This window comes from Cricetulus griseus, chromosome 2, assembly GCF_003668045.3.
Source record: "Cricetulus griseus strain 17A/GY chromosome 2, alternate assembly CriGri-PICRH-1.0, whole genome shotgun sequence".
Lineage (NCBI taxonomy): Eukaryota > Metazoa > Chordata > Mammalia > Rodentia > Cricetidae > Cricetulus > Cricetulus griseus.
The window spans coordinates 276,457,439-276,482,222 of NC_048595.1; the positions used below are offsets into that span (position 1 = coordinate 276,457,439).

At 40.1% G+C, this 24,784-nt stretch overlaps 1 protein-coding gene across 7 annotated transcripts in view; it reads left to right on the forward strand.

The window, feature by feature from the left end:
* Nucleotides 1–24,784, forward strand: part of Utrn (utrophin) — a 484,152-nt gene that overhangs the window by 452,637 nt on the left and 6,731 nt on the right. For all 7 annotated transcript variants that reach the window (XM_027402009.2, XM_027402014.2, XM_027402008.2 and 4 more), the window contains 8 exons: nucleotides 1,896–2,032; nucleotides 7,577–7,615; nucleotides 7,816–7,881; nucleotides 9,081–9,146; nucleotides 15,344–15,502; nucleotides 15,853–16,093; nucleotides 19,247–19,355; nucleotides 20,792–20,884. In XM_027402009.2, the coding sequence (XP_027257810.1) occupies nucleotides 1,896–2,032; nucleotides 7,577–7,615; nucleotides 7,816–7,881; nucleotides 9,081–9,146; nucleotides 15,344–15,502; nucleotides 15,853–16,093; nucleotides 19,247–19,355; nucleotides 20,792–20,884 (910 nt within the window). The remainder of the gene's footprint in view (nucleotides 1–1,895; nucleotides 2,033–7,576; nucleotides 7,616–7,815; nucleotides 7,882–9,080; nucleotides 9,147–15,343; nucleotides 15,503–15,852; nucleotides 16,094–19,246; nucleotides 19,356–20,791; nucleotides 20,885–24,784) is intronic.

A 24,784-nucleotide genomic window follows, 5' to 3' on the forward strand; every position in this document is an offset into this window, starting at 1 on the left:
ATTCAGGACTATAAGGGAAGATTTTAAGTTCAAGGCCTCTCTGGATAATAGAGTGAGTTTAAGCGAAGTCTGGATAACTTAGTAAGAATCTAAGCGAAGTTTGGTTAACTTAGTAAGAATCTGTCTCAAAATAAAATTTAAAAGAGGACTGGGATATGTATAGCTCAGGGGTAAAGCACTTCCCAAGCCTGAGTGAGACACTAAGTTCAATATCTAATACAATAAAATAGTTTCCATTCCTAAGCAAGTCTGTATGATGCTGGGTTACTTGCCATTAAAAAATGGCAGATACCAGCACTCAGGAGGCAGATGCAGGCAGATTTCTGTGAGTTTGAGGCCAGCCTGGTCTCCAGGGCAAGTATCAGGATAGGCTCCAAAGCTACACAGAGAAACCCTGTCTCGAAAAAAAACAAAAACAAACAAACAAACAAACAAAAGGCAGATAGTGGATAGTGGGACCGTGTGTGTGTGTGTGTGTGTGTGTGTGTGTGTGTGTGTGTGTGTTACAGAAAACTTCTCTGTCTCTGTATAAAGAGGGGGAATGAAGTCTACTCAATGGTGGGTTTGGAAGCAAACTAGCTGGTATAGGACTCAAGTATTAATTCAGCTCTCTGCTAATAATATAAATATGTAAATGCATCTTCAGGGCTAAAGCCAGTGTCTGTGTTGAATATGAACACCAGAATTGATGATCATATAAGGTTAGGCTTAGAAAATAGTTTATGGAATAAGATAAGGGAGTAGGACTTGAAGAGTTTAGGCATGTCACTTGTAAATGTTTATAAACACTCAGCTTGCCAGGGACGGTGGAACATGGTCTTAGTCTCCGCACTCAAGAGGCATGCAGAGGCCTACCTGGTTTACAGAGCAAGTGGGAGCCTATCCAGGGCCGCATAATGAGACCCAGTCTCAACAAATCAAACAAACAACAAACTGAAACTCCAATCATTTTGAAGTCTTTAAGGAAATAAAAGCACTATATAACACCATTACATTTTAATTCAGGTAAAATAATAGTATATCTACATGGTTAAGAAAGGAAAGAAACTTACAGACTCTTTTCTGAATAAAGTCCAGAGGAAGCTCTGTGCTCTTTCCCTCTCTTCTCTCTCTCTCTTCCTCTCTCTCCTCTCTCATCTCTCCCCCCATCTCTTATGGTGTGGTCCAGGTTAGCCTCATATAGCCCAGGCTAATCTAGAACTCCTAATATTCTTGCTTTCATCTCCCAAGACCTGGTATTATGGGCATGCACCACCGTGCCTGGTTAAAAGGGTTTGTTCATTTGACAGCTTTGTTTATGTGCTCAGCTCCTTTGACATGTACTTAGGGCCTTTCTAGGTAGCCTAGCCTGGCCCTTGAATTACAGATCCTAATGTCTCTTTCTTGTATGTGTTAAGATTATGGGCATGAACTTTCATGTCCCCTGCCATTGCTCTTTCCTTATTGTTGTTTGAACTTTCTCCCAACTAGAGTGTGGTGGCTTGCAGGGAGCCAGCCTGGGCTAAGTGCTAACCTTGGCTTGGCTTCTTAAGCCTAATTAGAAGTTTTTAGTCTGGAGGACCATCACCACACTTGTAAAAGGAAATTGGTTTACTAATAGGACCTACCAGCAAGCTTTCCAAAACTTGTTTTGGGGTCAAGTTTTTAAAATATTGGATAAATCAGTTACCTAATGGTTTACTTCTAACACACACAAAAAAATTGTGGAGTCATCACAGAATATATTTTTCATGAGAGTTCCAGTTTTCATTTATTTTCATGATACTCTGCATTCCAAAAATGTATAGTGACCAAAATTGTTGGCGTTTAATAACATCTGCTCACATTTTGTTGTGGGTATTGTTTTAGCCTTTGATTTTTTTTTTAATTGGATCTGTGAATTTTTAACCACACAGACAACATCTGGGGAAGATGTGCGAGACTTCACGAAGGTGCTGAAGAACAAGTTCAGGTCCAAGAAATACTTTGCCAAACACCCCCGGCTTGGCTACCTGCCTGTCCAGACCGTGCTGGAAGGGGACAACTTGGAGACGTGAGTTCCATTCCAGCATTCATTCTGTGAACACTTGTTATCTCATTGTTTTTAATGCTAACAACACGAAAGAAATTACATAATACCAAGGAGAAATACTTTATTTTGAAACAGGTGAATTAAGTCTTCAACAACAATTTGTATTGCTTATTTGGTTTTTCTTTTTCTTTCTTTTTTTCCTTTAACACTGTCACAGCCAGTTTTTCTGAACTTTCAAATTCAACTCAAATTGTGGTGTTATTTGCTCTTTTGTTTTATTTCCCTTTCTTTTTTCCCTTTTAGAGGTTTCAATCTTTTTGTTATAATACCTTTCATTATTGGTTTGTTTTGTGGTACAGGGATCGAACCCTGAGCCTCATACATGCTAGACAAATGCTCTACCCTTGAGTCACAGTCCCAGCCTCGTTTCACATCTTTTTAATATAAATTATCAGCAATAGTTCATCTTGCACTTCAAATACAAATCTATTCTGAAATCTCATTTTATGTTTCTTCTTTTTGGTCTTCTTAAAGATGAAAGTGGCAAAATGCAGCCACTTTCTCCATTTTATGAAATAGACAAAATTGCTTAGCATCAGCTTTGTGAGTTGACGAGCATCTTCACAAAGTTTTGACAGAACAAAATTACAATGGAATCATAAAGCTGAGAAAGAAAACAAAAGAATTTAGAGCCTGGAATGAGAAGAAGGACTTCAAAATGAGCCAGAAAACATTCATGGGCATTTTCAATCACCAGGAAGTTATCTATTGAGATCAAAGTAGATGAGATTTTAAACCTTTGTATCACTTTCTAAAATATCTACACCCACATTTCAACTGCAACCTTTTTTGTGTGCTTGAGTGTGCTACCAAAACACCCATGTATCTGAAACATTTGTAGAAGAGTGATTAAGGAAGATGCCCTATGTTAAACTCTGGCCTCCACATGTATGTGTTTGTACATGTGCACACACCAAAATGACTATATATACCACCCACAAAAGTATAAGCTTTTCTAAATGTTTCCACACCACACATCAAAACACATTTTTAAATTGATTTTATTCTAAAGAAATATATTTATAAAACGTATTTATCCTTTGGTTTCTTATGAATATGCTTTTGTCTTCAAAGATTATGTATGAAGACTTCTTCTCTTAATATCCAGCACAGTTTGACTTGTTAAACACCTGGTACAATTTTCTTCTCTTCATATCATATCTCATTAGCCTTTGCAGCTGCTACTTCTGGTACATAATATGGTAGATATACTGTCATATAGTGCTGGGATTGAGGAGGAAATATGATGGATTTGTAGTGAGCAATGTTGCCTTGCACTCTTTTGATGAATCATTGTCATTTATATCCATCCTTCATATGAACCATAGATAGATAGATATTTTATACTCCCTTTAAACATTTTTAATACTTTGACCTTCAGTGTCAAAATAATCATGAGATTCAATTTGGGTGTGTGTGCATGCACACATGTATATTGTATGTGTAGAGGTCAGAGGCTGATGGGTTGTCTTCATCAATTGCTGCCACCTTATTCTTTGAGACAGTGTCTCTCACTAAATCTGGAGCTTGGTAACTGAACTAGGCAGGCTGGTCAGCAAATCCCAAGGATCCTCCAATTTCTGCCTCCTAAACACTGGGATTATAGGTGCCCAGATTCTGTGCCTTGAATTCAAGTCCTTCATGTTTGCGGGGGACATACTTTACTGACTGAGCCATCACTATGCCCCCCCAAAGTATGTATTTAGTAAAAAATTACCAGAAAAACATGCAAAATAATCTTATTCTCTGATTTTGACATACTATGCTGAAAATGCATCACCATGCTTCACATAAAATTTCCACCGTGTTTCAAGAGGGATGCAAGTTCCTTAGTTCCATTTTGAATAAGATTTATGAGCTACTAGATAGTGTGGGCAGGTTTTCTTCTTCAAATCCTACATAGAGCTCTGTGGATTTGCTGTAGTTCATTTTTCTACTGAGCCCTTTTCTGGTACAAGGTCATTTAATCTTCCAGTAGAAAAATTTATGTGAGTGGGTAGTTTAAAAAAATGTTTGATTTCATTTATTCTCCTACTTGTGGGAAGAGAACATTGGAGAAAAACCAGTGAAGTGGTGAAGGTGTTGAAGCTATTTATGGAGCTGGTTAGAATTTTCCTTTGCTTATTTCTCTTTCATCTTCTCAAATGTAGTGTTTTATCTTCTGGCCAGTAATTAGCTAGGCATGCATGCATGAAGGGACTTTATAGGAAGAAACACTGATTCCCGAAAGGGGCAAGCATGCCCAAGCTAAGGCTTCTTCAGTTCATTTTACAAATCTGTATGTAAGTATTTTCAAAATGAAAATAAATGAGTAATTAAATACCATAGTATTCATAATAAAGTTTAGCAAATAGGCCAAAATAGTGACAGAAGTAGTTTGAGAGTTCTAGATTATTAATTGGCTTTAGAATTTGATTAATTTCCCTGAAGATAAAAAAGAGCAAGAGACACCTGCTTCTGGTATTGGGTAAAGTACCCATAGTGAACTCTATCACTCTTTGAAGATTTTACTGTGGCAAGAGTCCACTCATAGCAGATGCAATTGTGGTGATGGATGTTCAGGCCTGTGAGGGATGGATCACTGTGCTAAAAACTCTGCCTGAGTCACATGTTGAGAATTTGGAGTGCTCAGAGGTGGAGAAAAATGCTTTACAGGCCAAATGAATCATTTTCAAAGGGTACTACCAGGGTACTAGCATCTAAAACAAAGAATGGGAGGAACAAAAGCCAGATGATAAAAGGGTTTTGGTATCCAACATCTACAGAGTTTATTCTGAGAGTAGTGGGAAACTTTGAGCGTTCACAGGTAATGTTAAAGAGGAAAAAGTGGTCAGTGGTTCAGGAGGGGTTGATAACATAAAATTACCCTTCAGAAAAAGAGCTTTATATTGGGGAAGATGGGACTTTCCTACCACAGGAGCCATGATCCTCATGTCCTGAGGTGGTGGAGCCTTAGAAGGGACACTATAGCATATTAGAGGCAACACGGTGGGGCCGTGTGGTAGGAGAGCATTATATAATGAAGCATGAAGAAAGTTAGCTTGGGAGCTAGGGAGATTTCTCAGTGGTTAATGGCACTAGCTGCTCTTCCAGAGGACCTGAGTTCAATTCCCAGCAACTGTGTTGGGCGGGTCTCAACCACCTGTATCTCCAGCTCCAGGGAATCCAATGCCCTCTGCTAGCCTCCAAAGGCAGCCCCACACATACAGCATGGTGCAGATACAGTGGTATATACACAAACAGATAAGAACAAATCTTGAAAAGAAAGTTACCTGAAGGTGACAAGGTAGAAGGGGTAAAGATAGACATCATAGACAGCACGTTGGAGGTGGGAAGTGCATAATCCAGGGAGACAGAGAAGTTGGGGAGCTTGGCCATGGCTCCACATGACAGAGATAAGGAAATGTATTCATTTACACCTTCATATTACATTTGAGGAGATAAGAACCAACCAGAGCCACAGGAGCCTGGTCAGTTCATTGTCTCAGGGGACAGAACAGAGGGGTTGCCAGAGCTGGTCTTCAAGCAGCAGGCATGATCCAACAGGTAGGACCAGTTACCAGCTTCCAGGCAAATGGATTAAAGAGGCAAAAGACAAGAATGAGAAGACTGCTGGGACTTTGAGTCATTAAATGGGTTGCCAACTTTAAAATATATGTTGGATTTCATAGACTTTTTTTAGAGTCTTTTTCTTCCAATATTATAAGGAAAAAAAAAAAACCCTGTCCAGCAGCCACATTGAAAAACAAGAAGAAGCTCCATTGTTAAGTCAGTGGCAACTCACAAATTGCTTTATTTTATTATTAATTATTTACTTACATTTGGGGGCTGGGGAGGCATTCTGGACCTCATGTATGCTAGACAAGCAGTCTTGTTAAGCAGGTTTAACCCTCCTCAATATCAGGTCCTAAGGATGAAAGGACTTTGCTGTTCAACTAAATGTGAGCATTCCTCCCTACAAACCAAAATCCTCTGAAGGAAAAGAAACCTAGCTTGATTTTGTATGTTTCCTTTGTTTGACATTTTCCATTAAAAATGATAGTCTTTTAAAAAAACCCATCAGCCCAGCTTTCTGCTCCCTCTATTCCTAGTTCACAAAACCAACAATTACTTTCTGAACAATTGGTCGAGACATTCCACAAAGCTTGCCAACACACACACACACACACACACACACACACACACACACACACACACACACACACCAGTAGGCATTGTTCTTCTGTAGAAAACTTATGTCAAATGTTATTACACTTGCATTTCAGAGGGATCTTTTAAACAGTTACTGTTTTAGGAAGTGAGGTGTAGATCTACCTGTTTCCTGACATTTAGTGTCCCTATTTCAGGTACAATGAGAAGTCCTGATGTGCTAGAGTTTGGGATAATACCATTTTGCTATTGTTCCTGCTTCTACTTTACACATAGGCAATTAACTCTAATTACAGAATAGGCATTTTGATGGACATGCAGGTTGCATGCTCTTTTATGAGAGTCGTCAGTGTAAGGAAATTTATCTTCCCACCCAGGAAGATGACCTTCCATCCCTTCAACTTCTACCCCATACACATCATCTTGTGCTAAACAGCAGGAGATAATGAGATCATTAACTATATCTCAAGTATGCACGTATAATAGAAAAGGAAATCGAGAATGATTCTGCTTGAATCAGCATTAGCATTTTCAAGAAATGCTACACAATTAAGCACAGTACTAATTTTTTGTACTCTTAAATTTCTGCACTAGTTGGGTAATTCATCATTGCCTTTTTTCAAAAGTTGGAGTTTAAACTACCTTTTAATTGAGATGAATCATTTCAGTGGCATTTCAGGGATATTTGGGGGCTTCCAGGGTGTCTGAGACACTAGGGCTGCCCACATGTTGCAGGTGGCACTAAATAAGCCAGCCTCAGACCAAAGCCCAGATTCAAGCAGAACACGTTTGCCTGCCTACTTTCCTAGCGTCAATGTGTAGGTAACACCATCCTAGATGAAGTCTGTCCTGTCCTAGAGAAGTCACTCTCAGTTTGCTGATGATTGGACTCTGAGTAGGTAGGAGTAAGCGGAAAGGCTTCACTCTTCTCAGTGTACACGAAGTTGAGAAACTTGTTGTAAACATGACTTGAACTTCCTTTCCAAAATTCTGATATTGATAGTCAAGTAATTAGGTAATAAATTCACCTTTATGATCAAGTTTCTTCAAGGAAAACAAAAATGTAATTGTATCTCCCTTAGAATGTTCTAGAACATTACCTTTGAACAGCCTATAATTTGGGGCAATTTTAGCACATTCTCCTGATCTTTTCAGTCTGGCTGTTCTAAAATGTGATTACTGTCTTGAAATACATGTGTCATAAGAACTGTGAAAGTTGCCTTTGATTTCCCTGGTGGTGAATGTCTAGGTAGCCGAATGTGAGTGGAAGATGATTGAGAATCCTTCTCCTTCCGCTTTTGTCTGCAATGGCTCTAAATGTTCTGTGACTTTTGTCTCCCTCTCCCCTCTCTGCAGTCCTATCACACTCATCAGTATGTGGCCAGAGCACTATGAGTGAGTATTCACAGCCCATGCGCACAGGAGGGGAGTTCTGATCAGGAGAATTGGCATGGGTCTACACTACTATTTTTACCTCCTGGGTGACAATGCTGGTGGTTTCTTTGCATGGCAAATTTGTTACTTAACTAACCTTCTAACCAGAAACGTCTGTCAAAATGGAGAATAAAGCCCTTGTCTTTCTTTTCTCTTTACAGCCCCTCACACTCCCCCCAGCTGTTTCATGATGACACCCACTCAAGAATAGAGCAATATGCCACACGGTAAGAGACCGAGAGGGGTCCCCGGCTCGGCCACTCAGAGTATTTCTTGCTTTTGTCATAGTTCAATGCTGTTGGCAAAACCTTGATGTGGGAGTATATTTGCAGAAGTCACGGTTGTATTACATGGGGAACCTGGGCCTTTATCATTTCATAGTGTGATTTACACTTTACCAAACACCTGCTCTGTATTCTATGAAGAATAGATTTCAATAGGCTACAATTTCAGAGCTGCTGAGACTCCAAACACTGAGCAGGCAGGATTCAGATAATATAGCTTAGTTTCAGTGAATGAAAGAGGTGATTGGAGCTACTCTCAGGAGACCGTGCACATATGAATTGCAATATGTAATTAAACTTACGCTAATGCCTGATTGTTAGGGTTTGTTTTTAAACCCCTGAACAATGCAAAATATCAGCCTGCAGGTAGTGTGCAAAACTTTTGGGAAATTGCTTAATACCACACACTGGTGTTCCTAGAAGCCAGCTGTGTCCAAAATCTCTAGTTTAAGAACTGTTTAAGAACAATGGTAACATTTGAGCTGAATTGAGACTAAGTCAAATTGTTGGAGAAAGGCACTCTTGGGCTGGTAGAGAAAGTGCTGCGAAAAGAGTGTGGCTTCTTCATGGAGCCACAGGAGGCAAAGAAGTTGAGAGACCATGGTATGCCAGAACCATGGTCTAATAACACAGAGCCCAGATGAGAGACCATGGTATGCCAGAACCATGGTCTGATAACACAGAGCCCAGGTGAGAGACCTTGGTATGCCAGAACCATGGTCTAATAACACAGAGCCCAGCTGAGAGGCCATGGTATGCCAGAACCATGGTCTAATAATACAAAGCCCAGTTGCTTGGGAGTTGTCTTACATTCTAGGTTGAGAAAAATTAAATCTTCAGATCTGAAAGGAGCATAATTAGATTTGTGCACGAAGGTTACTTCACTTCAATGGGGACCATCTAGAGGGCCTGGGGTCTCAATGAGAAGCTCACACACTATGGTATAAGATAACAGCCTGCAGCCCTAAGTGAGTGGTGATCAAGTTGCCCCTTACCAGTAGAGGAGGCTTCAAATCAATCTCTGTGCAATATCTGGACCCTTTTCTTTTTAGTCAGAATTGAATTAATGAAGATTTTAAAACAATGGATGACCACACCCCTTGTGGCCACGTGATTTCAGTCCCTTGGTTTTATACTTTCAGACTGGCCCAGATGGAAAGGACAAATGGATCTTTCCTGACCGATAGCAGCTCTACCACAGGAAGCGTGTAAGTGCATCGTGAACTGAGTCTGCCTGCAAGGGTTTTGCTGCGAAAGTGTATCTTGGCAATTGGGGCCAAGGAAGGTCACAAAAGTCACACCACCCCATGCAAGAGATTTACTGGTGTGTAGGGTGTGGGGGAAGCGGAAGGCTACCTCTGAGCAGGGATGAAAACACAGATATTACCACGTCGTGATGTTTGGCTTTGTAGGAGGTATGGAGCTTACACATGGGGATAATACAGAATGGTGGAAAGGTGTCCCATTAGAGATGACAAGAGTGTTGGTGAGTTATTGAAGGAGGGGAGGAACCTGCTTCTGTAATGTGGCAAGTTCTTAGTTGACCAACACTACCTCCTTGTGTTATGGTCTCAGAAATAATCTTCATGGACCATAGCCTCTGAGTTGAGATTCCAGTCAAAACTGATGTGTGTTTCCAAAAAGTCTATGTACATTTTATGCCTTTAAGCCATGTCTGTGTAAATTAAATATGCTTATTTAGTTATTTGCTTATGTTAATGAATCTGCTCATCTGATTAATAATAGAATAATCCGATTGCTTTATAATAATATAACATTGATCTGTATTTTTGTGGCTGTGTACATGTGTTGTATGTTTGTATTTGTGTGGGTGTGTATACATATGTATGTAGGTGCATATGTTTTCACATGTGTATGGAGTGAAGCCAAGGACCAATATCAAGTGTCTTTCTCAATTGTTTCCCACTTTATTTTTTGAGACAGATTCTCTCAATGGAAATGGATCTCCTTTATTTGCCTAGGTTGGCCGGCCAGTAAGCTCTAGGGATCTGTCTCTCTCTGCTCCCCACATCCACCCCTCTCAATCCCATCAGCCTTGGGGTTGCAGATATGTGCTACCACATCTAGATTTTACATCAGTGCTGGAGATCCGAACTTGAGACCTCATGCTGCCATGGCTACTACTTTACCAATTGAGTCATCTCTTCAGCTCATAATATTGCATTTATGCAATAAATTTTCTCCATTTGTCTCTGTTCTCTTAGCAATGCTATCTGCCTGTGCTTAGACATATTCTCCATGCCATTCATTTAAAAATAACTCCCTTGCAAATATTTTATTTTATTAAGAAGTGAGAAAAGCTTCATTGACTTTAGAATCTCTTTTTAAAATAGCTTCAAAGCCATATATTTTCTGTCTGGCTTCCTCACTGTGCATCTTCAGCTTGGTTGTGGAATGCCCTAGGCAAATGCTTTCTCTCTGATGATCCCACTGTAATAGATCTTCTTTCCTTGGAACTTGTTTTGACCTTGTTTTTGCATTAGTTATGAGATGATGTGTAAAAGGATTCCATATTTTCAAGTTGATATGACTTGTGGGCTCAGTATGGTTTGACCAGACAGGGAGGCCTAGGAGGAACAGAGAAGATCTAGAACATAGAGCCTACATGTTTTTCACTAACAAAGACTGGAGAAAGCCAAGCAGAATATCTTAAGCCAGTGGTTCCAAATCTTCCTAATGCTGTGACGCTTTAATACAGTTCTTCATGTTGTGGTGACCCCTAACCATAATTATTTTTGTTGCTGCTTCATAACTTTAATTTCACTACTGTTATGAATTGTATGTAAATATCTGATATGCAGATGGTCTTAGGCAACCCCTGTGAAAACATCATTCAACCCCCAAAAGGGTGATGACCTATAGGTTGAGTATCACTGCTAAACCATTGGGTAAAGAATGTCTCCCTTGGGTGTGTTTTGCTGTTCATTTGTCACTAAGCTTATACATGAATGCTCTTGGGAACTTTTAAAATTTTAAACATGAAAGTTTGGTATCTTGGCACTTAGCCATCATATAGTCAGGACTTAAACATTATTATTCAGGTGTTATGAACCAGAAACCATTTCCAGCCAACAGTGTTCACACTGTTCTTTCATATGTAACCTACCAGTAGGCATTTCATATCAAGAGATTAAGTATCTTAAATAGCTTTTTTTAATAAAAGCATTCTAATTCTCACCAGTGTTGAAAGAATCAGGGAATTAAATGAAATAAAAAATTATAGTTACGATAAAAATCTAACTTCTTTAACATGTGTTTATCTTTGTATGTGAACAGAGTACAGGCAATGCTCAAATTTAATATACACTGTCTTCAAATTAAAATAAACACTTTTAAATTTTGTCACTAATGTTTCAGAACAGAGAAGATAAGCAGATGATTAGCAGCTGAACAGACTTAATATGTTGCCATTTGATGTGGTGATTCATTCAACAGATGTTTACTTTATTCCCAGAGTACAGTGGAACAAGTGATGGAGCCACTAGTGTTAGACAGTTGTTTGTACGCTATTTGGTAGAGCCCTGCTCTAACGGGTGCATCCTCATATGTATGTGCAGTTACAATTAAATTAAAATATCTTTAAGAGACAGTGCTCGGAACTCACCAGCCCTGTATTTTCTTGTTATTTTTTTTTGTTGTTGTTGTTTTATATTGTTTGTTTCTCTCCCCCCCCCTTATTTTGGACAGGATTTTACTATGTAGCAACACTGACCTCAAATTGCCAATCTTCTGTCTCACCCTATGATGTGTTCTTGATGACAGGCATGGGTCACCACCTTTACCTAGTCTTCCTATCTTCTCTGGCCCTGGGTTGTGTTTAGTCAGGTGACATGCAGCTTTTTGCCTTCTCCACACTCAATATGGAATGGCGAGCTTGCAGTTGCTCGCCATGAAAGCCCTCCAACCACCGAGCTAGGAAGGACTACTGGTCGATGCTTTCCTGTTTGTTTCTTTGTTGTACCTTCAGCGATAGCCAACATGCCTGTAGTTTGACTGGCTTTGATACTCAAATTTAACCATAGAGACAATACCCTGTCCTCTCCCCAAGCCTTCCCCTCCATGAACTCTTTCACTGTTCATTGCACACTCATGCTAATTTCTTAGCCAATTTCCCAGCTTTTGAGCCCACATACATTGAATCCTAGCACTCCCTATTTTTCTAAAAGCCTGAGGCTGGGTGATTGGAGGGGATATTAATTTTAAGGCTACTAAGTGTCTTTGTAGGAAGAGTTGATCATACACATCTTAAGAGGGAACAGGACTCGGGACAGCCCTAGGAACCCTTAGGCAGAAGTTCCTGAGGCCTTTGCCTGGTTTTCACTCCATCTACTTTCTGCCATTGAGGGACACTGTTTCATGTGATTCATGGTGGGAACTTGGTCATGGTTTACATTGGAATTACTGTTTGTAAATCTGAAGCCAGGAATAGACCGTTGGTTTTAAAAGGTCATCAAGAGAATCACAGTTCTGTCATCATGTGATAGGTACTAATTTTGTAATGTAGATAGTATTTACTACATGCAAAAAATACAGTATAATTATATTCCATCTAATGATACTTCTTGGTGCAGACCTACATTTAAAAACTGCTTTCTATTTCAGCATGATACAGACTATTGATATTTAATAACCCTAATCTGGTGCATGATGTAGCATCTACATAATGAGGGTGCTTTTGGTTTTTATTATACACTATTAAAGACTAGAATGTATCTATTTTTGAATTTAACCTTTACAAGTAACAATCTATGAAAAACATTTAAGGCCCAAATTGTATACTACAAATTACTTCTATTTTTTTTTTTTTTTTGTTTTGTGGAGATGGCTTTAATTCTCTTCCAGACACCATAACAAAGAATGTACTGTTAGTGGCCATGATAATTATAATAACACACTGTACACCATCATGTTTACAAAAGAGGTGAGCTTACATAAATGTTGACAACAAAATGCTTCCCAAATAGAATTTCAAGGGACTTTCCAGTGCTCAACTTTAAAAGATATTTATTACTTATTTTGTGTGTATGTGTGTGTGTGTGTATGATGAAAGTCAGAAGACAACTTATGGGAGTTAGTTCTCTCATTCCACCTTGTGGGTGCTGGAGATCAAACTCAGGTCATAGAGCAACCACTTTTACCACTGTGCCATCTTGTTGGCCCTCCCAGCCAGATTTCTCTGTGTAGGTAGTCCAAGACTTCTGTAAGCTTCACAGGAATAGTAAACCTGATTTTCTACTCTTCTCATCTTTTGAGTACTCAGGACACTAGTGAAAAGATGATACCATGGCCAACTCCACCTCTTATGCCATCTATCTGCTTCATTCTCTCTACCTTTGTTGTAAACAGCCCATCACTCACCCCTGGTCAAAAGACATTTAACAAGAGGAGTGTAGTTGGAGGTTTCTCATCCGACCCACCAGTTCCCAAATAACCAGTCTAAGGCTTAATATTAATTATAATTGTTTGGCCAATGGCTCAGATGTATCACTGACTAGCTCTCACAATTAAATTAACCAATTTCTATTATATATTTTGCCACAAGGCTTTTGGCTTGTTACCTCACATCTTGCCTCCCTGTCGGCTACATGGCCTCTCAATGACTCCACCTTCTTTCTCTTTGCATCTTTGTTTGGATTTCCCACCTGGCTCTATTCTGCCTAGTCATTGGTCAAAACAGCTTTAAACCAATAAAAGCAATACATATTCGCAACATACTGAAGGACATCAGAAGAGGGAGGTGAAGTTAGGCACTTAAGCTTAGCCAAAGTGTATGACTTTTATTTTCAATACATGCATATAGCATATGTGTATACACACACTAATGTGTATGGGTATATACAGTGTGTGTGTATAGTCAGTCTCTCTTGGGGGGGTGGGGAAAGGAGAGGGGGAAGCTACATGCAGGAAGGAGGCCCACTAAGTCACCAGTCGGTCGCTGGAACTTGGTTCTGGTGTTTCAGCAAGTGTAACACCCAGTTTTCTCCTTGGCTTCATTGTGTCTCTGATCTCTGTGCCAAAACACACCTTTTCCAAAAACACACTAAATTGTAGATGGCAATTCCAGACCCCTCTAGCAAAGCAAAGGTGTGCTACACAAGGGTGGATTTTTGTGTCACACACAAGAATCAGAGTGCTTGCCCAGTATCCGGCACTAATCACCTGCACAAGAGCAGAGCAATCTCAAGGCCCAGATGAAACAGTGAAAGGCCCAGGATTGCCAGGTTCCCTTGGTTGTTTTAGGATGTGCTCTGGTCCAGGGCAACAGATGAGGATGCTGAGAGATTCCTGCGGCCACACAGCTTACACTGAAGGTTCATCCATAGGACAGTTCCATCTTAAACTCTGGTGGCCACATCACTTAAATCCTATTTTCTGAGTCCTTATCCTATATCTCCCCTACTTTCCAAAAACTATTAAAACGGGCTAGGTCCAGTGTGTTAGAGGGCTCTACAATCTCATGAGCCAGGAGACGTGACAGTCACACCTTCCTGAGGACATCCAACTAGATCTACCTCGAAAAGGAAGAAACGGTATTCCAGACCAACTGGAAAGCATTTACTTGTCACAGACAGACTGGCTTTGTCTCCATGCATCTACCCTACTGCTGATATTATCTACTTCAGTAACAGATCATTAGATAAAGAGCCCCACTGAATTAAATGCAATCAATGATTTAGTGTAGGATATTGGTCCTAAAATTACTTGTGATTGCACCAAGTAAAAATGTCTATTGCTATTTGTTATATGTACAATTGCATTTATGATGTTATTTAAATAAAAATGTAAATTATAAATCCTTTGGATCATCAAACATTGCAAAATTGGTTACAATCAAAGCTAAGGATTGGCTGTTCTTGGCTCAGTTATCTTTTAATCTACTGTGTTTTGTAGTCAGTGACTGATATGTTTGCCTATAACATCTTTAACTGTTAGATTAACTGCTTCTAGGCATGTCCAACCTTTGACATTGCAACATTATGTTGTTATCAACACATATGTTGGACCACATTTCAAGCTATTCCTGGCTTCATGCAGCCTATGGCCATAAGTTGGGATACACCCAGTTAAGCCTGATTTATAGAAACTCATTACCCTTATTTATAGGAACTTCTGTGCCTTATTTTATTTTCTCTGTAGAGTGGAATGACTCTCTTGGGATTGTGAGAATCCTCAGATTGTGACACTCATGTTTTGAAATGCTGAGTTCCTCTTGCACAGGCCCTGAACATCCAGCTTGAGTTTACACAGGAATATCATGGCGACACAGAGTTCCAAGGCAGCCTGCTCCAGCCACCAGTGCCAGCATCACTGTTCTTGCTTCTTGTGTGCTCAGAGACCTCACCACCCAGATGTGTGCCACTGTCTATCTTCTTTGCCTTGCTAGGGAGGACGAGCATGCCCTCATCCAGCAGTACTGCCAGACACTGGGCGGGGAGTCTCCCATAAGCCAGCCACAGAGTCCTGCTCAGATCTTGAAGTCCGTGGAGAGGGAAGAGCGTGGGGAACTGGAGCGGATCATTGCTGACTTGGAGGAAGAACAAAGGTGTGGTAGACCCCGCAAAAGAAAACACACCACTTTCTCCCTCCTGAGATCCAACAGATCTTCCCTGTTCTCTTTTCCAAGTTGTTATCTAAGACATCATAGTGAGGTTGAGGTTTGGGAGGATATAGTAGGCTGGGGTGTGAATGTAGCCTGTTGCAGCTGGGTTTTATTGATGGAGCCTGGAAGCACTCTTGCTTGAAGCCCATTTTCTTCCTCCTCACTCTTCCTGCTAGTGAATGTTTTTCCATAGGATGTAGTAGTCACACAAGCTAAATTTGGAGTTCCTAGACAGTTTTGGAAAGAAAAGGATAGACCTAATAATAATCTGTTTTATTTCTTTTCTGTGTTAGAAATCTGCAGGTGGAATATGAGCAGCTGAAGGAGCAGCACTTAAGAAGGGGACTCCCCGTGGGCTCACCTCCAGAGTCCATCGTGTCACCCCATCACACATCCGAGGACTCAGAACTTATAGCGGAGGCCAAACTCCTTCGGCAGCACAAGGGGCGGCTGGAGGCGAGGATGCAGATACTGGAAGATCACAATAAGCAGCTGGAGTCTCAGCTGCACCGCCTCAGACAGCTTCTGGAGCAGGTAGGGGTGCGGAATCCTGTGTGGTACCTCTACATGGCACCTGTCCACCTTCCAGAAGCCTGGGTCTGGCTTTGATAGCTGTTAAGATAATCCACCTTCGATTCTTCACTGCCACAGTTGATCCAGTATTTACTGGCTTACAAATCCCTGCTCATGTGCACAAATGTAATATTCAGTGGTACAAAAATGTGTTTTCCCACCTGACTGTAGAGTTTCCCCTTCTTCTTTTGTGCTTCTTTTATGAATTCTCAGTTTGGGATATTTTAATTAAAAAAAAATTCCTGTGGCATACATGAACCTGTGCTATAGAAGGAAAGCCTCCATGGAGATTAGGGACCGCAAGTGACCTAAAATCTTCAATCTAACTTTCTTCCAGTGAACCAGGAATGAGCAGGTACCTCAACAATTACCTAAGGAGCAGATGGCTAGTAATTTAGTAATTTGCCATTGTTATTTCCTAACAGTGGAGAAATGTTCTACAGCAGTGGCTTGCAAACTTTCTTGGCAATAAGAAGCACAATTTGTGTTGAGAGGAAAACATGTTCACGATGAATACAAAATAATGCCCGCCTTTATCACAGACAGCACAGCCCTCTTGCCCTGTGTTCCCTATTTTTCTTTCTCTCCTCTCTTTTCCCTTTCCCTGCCGTTTCCCCCTTCCTCTCTCCCTCTCTCCTCTTCCCTTTCTCTTGCTTTTATTTCTTGGTATTGAACAGAAGCTGATACATTTCTTTTACAGTTCATCACTGGCTAATAACTTACAATATTGAAAACGCATGGCTCTTTGGTTCATGAAAGAAGTGTAGGGTATGGCTTCTGCTCCTGGCCGTCCTCTCATGAGAGAAGACAGGCACACTGCAAACCGTTAATGGCTTGACTGACTTAGCATGAGGAGAGGAGAGTCAGCACGAGGAACTACCAGTGAAGAAGGCTCTGCCAAGATGTCTGTAGGGCTGAATCCCCACAAAAGACTTCCTGACTGGCACCAGTATTCATGCCATAGCTGCCTTCTCCTCCAGCCCGTGTGGTTTAGCATCCTGTGACATCCTAAAGAGATGCCCTTCTTCCTACAAGTGATGAATTGCATCAAAGCAAAACCAGCTTTTCTCCCAGGATTTGCTTGCATTTGAAAAGCCATCTTGACATAGTTGTCATAAGGGTCTTTTTTGTACTGTCTGGATTTTTGAAAGCATTGTAATTTTTGCATTGCCTACATCATAAGTAGATCTCTCTCCTTCCGTTGGCCATTAACTTTTCTCTCTGCCCATCAGTGTAGAGATTCTTTGACATGGCTGTGGAAGTCGTTTACTTAAAAGCCTGAACATTCTGTATCTTTAGAAAATAGTGGTTTCCTAAGTGAATCAAGATTTGGCTTTCTGTTAAGACCTCAGATTGTCTGCTTGATCCTAACCTCAGTATTACATACACTAAAGGGGAGGGGGGGAGGGATGTAGTGGCATCTTGCTGTGCCAGTGAATTTGCAGTGGTGGCCACACCCTATGGGCGTGGCTTCAGCTGTGCAGACATGACCCCTTATAAGGTAGAGGAGGGGCTGACTTACTCTCTTGGGTTGCAGTGAGAGCATTGGAAGGGCAGAGACTACATCTGAACATCAGAAGGGTCATGTCTGCACACCTGAAGCCATGCCCATAGGGTGTGGCCACCACCACAAGTTCACTGGCAAAGGAAGATGCCACTAGAAGGGGATCATGTTCCTTGTAGAGTGAATTTGAATTTCCCAAGTAGTGCCTAAATAAAGGATAGGTTTCCTTGTATGATCACTTATAGTAGTGGTTCTCAACCATGTGTCACAACCCTTAGTGGGGAGGGGGTGTCAAATAATCCTTTCACAGGGGTTTCGTATAAGATATCTTGTATATCAAGTATTTACATTACAATTCATAACAGTAGCAAAATTACAGTTATGAAGTAGCAGTGAAAATAATTGTATTGTTTGGGGTCACCACAACATGAAGAACTGTGTTAGAGGGTCACAGCATTAGGAAGGTTGAAAAACACTGTCTTAGAGCATCACATGCTAATGTGCATACCTTAGTGTCCACCTGGAACCATTCCAGAAGCTCTGCTTGCAGGATTTGCTTGCAGCAGCTGGTTGATGCTCTTAGGAGGAAAGAAAGGGCCCTTGGAGTCACTCTAACCTCCCCCGATTCCCTCCATCCTATTAGATTGAGAACCTAATGGCTCCTGTGCTTTCAGAATTACACAGTAATGCTTTTGGAGCTAGCTGCTATATCCACGTGGCTCGGACTATCCCAGACGGTGACACTCTTTTCTCTTTGTAACGATTTAACATAAGTGCCAGAAATAGATGGAAATTTTAACTCAATATAAACAGGGGAAACTACTAATAGAGATCTAATAGAAAATCTGCATTAAAAAAGTAACTTGTACATTCCCATTCTCTCCATCCTACTTTCTATTTTGACCATCAGCACACCCATCGACTGTTCAAAAGATATGCACAGGAGCCATTACGGAGGGTTTGCCCTGTGTCAGGCTGTGAAAATGGCTTTAGAAAGACTCATTCATCACTCTCCTGACAGAATTCTATGACACAGCTATGGCTGGTAAAGCTTTTAACATAGCTTCCCCTTGACTCTGAGTACACACCAAGTTAACACTAAAACAGTTTATAACCATGGAATCTGTGACACAGAAGGCTCTGTGGTTTGCCTAGAACTATACCACCTCTGAGCATCATGGCTGGAATCCGGCTTCAAGCTGCTAAATACAAAACCACTCCGACGAATCCTCTCTTGGTATCTCCCTCTGAAGGGCGCAGTTTTTAAAGTTAGTTCATTTGCCATTTTAGAATGTCAATGCTAGTTTCTGAAAGATAAACCCGACCTACTTCTAAGTTCACTAGGTTGACATAAAAATAATGCAGAATTTGAGAGACAAAAATAGCAGAAGTAATAAATCCTGAAGTTTAGCCCAGTCAGTTCTTCAAAGGACAAAGACAGAAAGAGCATATGGTCACTCATGCTCCCATCCATCAGATGACAACAGGCATCTGAAATCCAAAGACAAGTACTTGCTTAGCTTCAGTTGCCCATGGTGGGAACCAGGGGAAGAACCCCTTCTTCTAGGTTATGTGCATCTGTTTTACTCTAACTTGCTATGTGATTTCAGCCCGAGTCTGATTCCCGCATAAACGGTGTCTCCCCCTGGGCTTCACCGCAGCATTCTGCATTGAGCTACTCCCTTGATCCTGACCCCAGCCCACAGTTCCAGCAGGCAGGTGGGTGTCACAGAAGTAAAGCCACTGCACACTGTCGGCCTTGGGCTCAGCCGTCTATTTGTTTTTCAGTTTGTTAGCATCCTTACATCTGGGTGCTTTAAGCATAAAACATTATTATTCTCTTTAGTATGAAGTGAATGTAGAGCATTTTAAAAATATCAAAAACACTCTGCTTATAATGTGCTTGTTTCTAAAATGTGTGGGAATAGATCCAATTTTGGTGGATGATGAAAAATGTGCTTTTCATGTGAAATAAGCAAGAAATTAATGTTTTCTGCCTTGAGAATATTCTGTGTGTGTGTGTGTGTGTGTGTGTGTGTGTGTGTGTGTGTGTGTGTGTGTGTGTGTGTATGTACATACATATGTGTGAAGGTGCTCCCAGAGGCCAGAGGAGGACATCAGTGCCCGGATCTCACTCTCCACTTTATTCTTTGAGACAGGATGTCTCACTAAACCTGGAGCTAGGGTGACCAGCCAGCCCCGGCAATCTTTCTGTCTTAGCTCACCTCACACTCCTTCATTTCTAGGGGTCATAGGCACACATGATCACAGCCAGCTTCTGAGGTGAACTTTGGAATCCAAACTCAGGTCCTCATGCTCAGGCAACAGGCACTCTTACCTACTGAGCCATCTTTTCAACACCCAAGAACTTACAATATATTATTTCTCTATGATTTTTACATTTTTGCACATTCCACACCCAATGCTGAAGAATATCATCAAATATGTTTTATTTTTTACTAATAAAACTTCTTAGTCTTAGTGGACATTGCCCTGACTGCCCTCTAAGGCAGAAGTGCCACCAACACCATCAGCCACAATAAGGACCTCTCCCTGACAATTATGGTGTTCAAAACACTATTGTGGTTTCGATCCTAGAATACAATATATATCAAAGCACTACTATAGAACATAGATTTCTTTTACATCAAGATAAAATAGCCTGTGATAAAAGCTCCAAAATAAAATTGAAAGAAGAAAGAAATTGGTAGAATATTTTTATGTGCAAAATAATGGATTTCCAACTAATGCATTGGCATCACATCAAATCCACTGTTACTTACTTTTCAGTTTTACACTCTCTCTCGATATATAAATTTATCCACACAAACAGAATACATTTTTAACTATATAAAAGTCTACTGCTGGAGTGTATCCTATATTTCAATGGTAGAGTGCTTCCTTAACTTTTACAAATACCTGGGTACAGTCCCCTATATGTCTCTCCATACTGTGCATGTATATGTGTGTATTTTACACATGTCAAATGAATACTAATATTTCTCATATTTCCCTCTGAAATTGTTATTTTCAGTGAGAATTCATATCCCATTAATATTTTGAAGGCTGGTTGCAATATTTTTACCTGCACTGGGCTCTTGTAGAAGAAAAGGTGTTAATTTCAAGCTCCCTGCTTTTTCTGTCTTGTGTCACAGCATCTGAGGACCTGCTGGCCCCGCCTCATGACACCAGCACGGACCTCACAGAGGTGATGGAGCAGATCAACAGCACGTTTCCCTCTTGCAGCCGTGAGTAGCAATGATCATAATGCACAGCTTTGTCTTGTGTCCTTTCTCTTTCTCTGCATGCCACCCTCTGTCTTCTTTGGTATGATAACAAAAGCCAATGTTAGGAGCAAGATTGCAGGCTGCCTTGAAATGATGCAGGCATATATGTTGACAAAGAAAGTGAAGCCCCACAGAGATACCAGAAAGACCCTGAGGTTCAATGAGAGTGTGATTCTGCTCTTGGAGATTTTCCTGTCTGCCTTGTAAGTGACTAAACAAAGTCCAATAGAACAATGCCTGTTTTTAGGACAAAACTTCCCTTAAGTTCAGGCTATCAGAAACTTGTGTTACTTCAAAGAAGAACCTTGGGTGGTGTGCCAAATTAGGATGAAAATATAATAGCCTGTCTAAGGTAACTCCCTACCTTCCTTGGTACGTGTGGTCAGATGTCTTCATAGTCAGGTTCAGAAAGGAATTATTTCTGGCTTCCCCTCCCCCTTCGAAGTGTTCTATTTTTTTCCAGAAAATAAAATAATCATTGTGTAAAAGCCAAAAAATGTTTAGGGTCACAGATTATGAGTCTCCATATGAACAGCCAAGAGCCAGAAAGTCACCCAATGAGAGCACTCCAAATCCCAGGGGAAATTACGTAATGATTTTAATCGATTGAATGTTTTAAGTGGTTTCTCTCTGGCTGCTTGCCACCTTGCAGACTCGGCTGGACTCTCACCTTAGAGACCTCTGTGGTCTCTCAGCTCAGCAACATTCTACTGGAGGCCATTGCCACACCACTTTAATGTCATGGTTTCAGATACTGCTAAAGATCATGAATGTGTCATTTATAATTGGGGGTGAATTCTCTCAAACTGGTGTTAAAGCCAGCCAGTCAGTAAGTCAGGGCTTTTACTTCACTGTTTTATTTCAGCTCCACCCTAAGTGAGAAAAAAATTTATCAGTTGCTGGTACTATAGATGATCATGTTAAATCTGTTATATTAATTGTAGTTCCAGGTTGGATTTCACTTGAGAGGTTTTTGTTCTGACTAATAGATAATTCAATGGCTAGAAAAAAAATCTGCCATTTTTTATGAGAGTTTCAAAATTAAAATTTCTTAAAGCTATCAAAATTAAAATTTCTTAGCTATCAGAGCTAAGCTCTGCTTCCACCTAAATGCATTCATCCTTTAAAAACAACTTCTGTAAATTGAGTTCTGTTTAGAAGTTTTTATTTAAATGTCATGCTGGACCTTTTCAATTTAAAAATCTGTTGGCAGTGAAAGCAGAGTATAAAATATGCTTAAATCTATGCTTGTAGTAAATACAAAGTGTATAATTTCTATATTGAAAATATTGTGCCACAAATTCAGGATTTTTATTTTGTAAATTTCTTTTCCTAAAGCACTTCAAATTTTACCCAAAGAATATTCTAATATGTATATATGGTTTTAAAAATGTTCATCTCTCCCTGACTTAAAACAGAATATAATGAAAATTTTAAAAATTATAAGTATAAAATAACATGGAGTCTTCAGAAGTAAATGTTGCTGCCTCATGCCCTAACTCCTGATGCAAGTATATTATTCCCATTGGTTGGGGACAAGATAAGCTGTCCATGGTGACTGGTTACTGAGATGAGGTTTGGTCTCTATGGAGACCACACTGCCAACGATAAACCCTTCCCCTGCCTTGGGTCCTCTTATGAAGTTGTTTACCTGTGACATCATCCTCAGTGTTCACAGGGTAATTTATGGAGACTTGCAATTCCTTAAGAGGAAACTCTTGGTATTTTCCTTCAGTTTGTGCATCCAACAGTGTTGATAATGTTGAAATTTTCTGTGGATGAGCACTCTTAGTCATGAGCATTATTATGAAGAATTCAGTACCTGTTATGTAAGAAATGGTGCATAGTATATTTTAGAATCCTGTGGAATTTACATGCTATTTTTTTCTTCTGAAAATGGCGTTGTTTCTTCTTTTTTATTACTTATATTCATATTTTTTGGATACCATAAAAATCTGCAAGATAGGGATGCTTTCCAATTTTGAGAAAGGTCTTCTTTGTCTTATTTATAAAATTGATGCATATTTCAGAATTCTGCCTAGAATTATTGAATCATTTCTAATCTGTACAGACCTAATACATGCTTCCAGACTGACCTAGTCAGTGGTTTACTGGGACGATCATATTTCTAGCTGGGGAAGTTTAATGGTTGAAAATTTCCCAGATAGCACTTAGCAAGGTTTTGCAGGATTCATTACTTTTCATGCTCCTTTTAAATTGCCCAGTTAGCAAATATTTCATTAAGGCTCTGCAACTCCCAAAGCTTACTGACCACCTTGGGAAGTTTATCTAAGTAAATAATCTTGGCACCCTCTCAATGCCAAAACGATCTCCTGAGTTCCTGTAACTAAGTAGAACTTTCAAATTGCTTTCAGTCACTGTGTGATGGATGAATTGATCTGCATGTTAATCTCGACTCTTGATCCTTTGTGGATTAAAAAATTTGCATGGCTACAAATGAATTTCCACTGGTGGCAATTTTGGCATTAAAATGAGAGTCTGTATTCATAAATCCTAATTGCATGAATTGCTTACTTTGGCATATTTTTTTACAATCATGTATACATAGTGTTGTGGGTAAGACTTTAAAATTCTTGCATTTTAAATTAATATCATGGTTGGCTCTGATGGCATCTTTGAATTGTGGCCTTTTAAAATGGCATTGCATCTCAGAGCAAAGAGGCAGGCATGACCATCTCATCCTGACTAAGAATTAATGAATGGAATTTAATTTGTGCTGATAGTTAGCCAATCTTGTAGTAAAATTTCTACTAAAGACTATAACCATTTCTCTGTTAGCATAATATGGTTTTCTTGTGTTGTTTAAATGCATGGAATATTTGTAGTAAGTTGAGGTAATATTTGCTGCTGGAACCAATGCTTTTAGGATGATTGTTCTAAGTCATAGTTCCATTGTGACCTGCCTGCATGTGTCAGTCTTGAATGGCATCCATCAAAAACTCAACACTTACAAAAGTGCAATGATTTCCTAATTTTCTTAAAAATAAAAATACAGTTTATTCAGGGCATCTCCTACAGCCCTTTATTTGATTAAAAGAGCTAGAGCTGGTGGTGGCATGCATCTTTAATCCAGCACTTGGAAGGCAGGTGGATCTATGTAAGTTTGAGGCCAGCCTAGTCTGCAGAGTGAGTATCAGGACAGGCTCCAAAGCTATACAGACAAACCCTGTCTCAAGAGAAAGGGGGATGCAAAATAGATTAGACTTCTGTCAAGGGTTTGACTATTACATATGCATTATTTAAGAGACAAACATAACTCTGTCTTTCAGATGGGATGTGTACGTAACATGTCCTTACTAACAATTCAACTCATTTACCCTGGGGTATATCTCACATGCTTACACAGGTTCACTCTTTTTTTCTCTCTCATGAAACATACCTTGTAGGATTGGCTTGTCTTAGCCTGGTTCTTCTCCCAAAGACTAGGGCTCACATTTTTCCTCCTGCCAACACAGGGAGGTGTCCCCCTCACCTTCTCATTTTTTCTCACAATGACCCAGCATGGGTCACTGATGTCATTTCTTCTCCCAAAACAAAAGCAAACAAAACAGGAAAATGAGAAATGGAAAACATGCTAAGTGATTAGAGACACCCCCCTTTTGGCCAAAAATAAATATTGCCATCAATAGAAAGCAAATCTTCTCCTTTCTTTTTCCCTATGTTGAGTATGATTCTGCAGTGAAAGTATCAGATATTGGCAAGCTTAGAGGACACAGTCAATGGCCTGTAAAACACAACTGTGAAACAGCAAGACTTTAGTTACTCCAGAAAAAATATGGGTCCTGAGTCATGTCTTTGGCATTGGAAGGAAGTAAATATCCTGCCCAGAAGGCTGTAGGA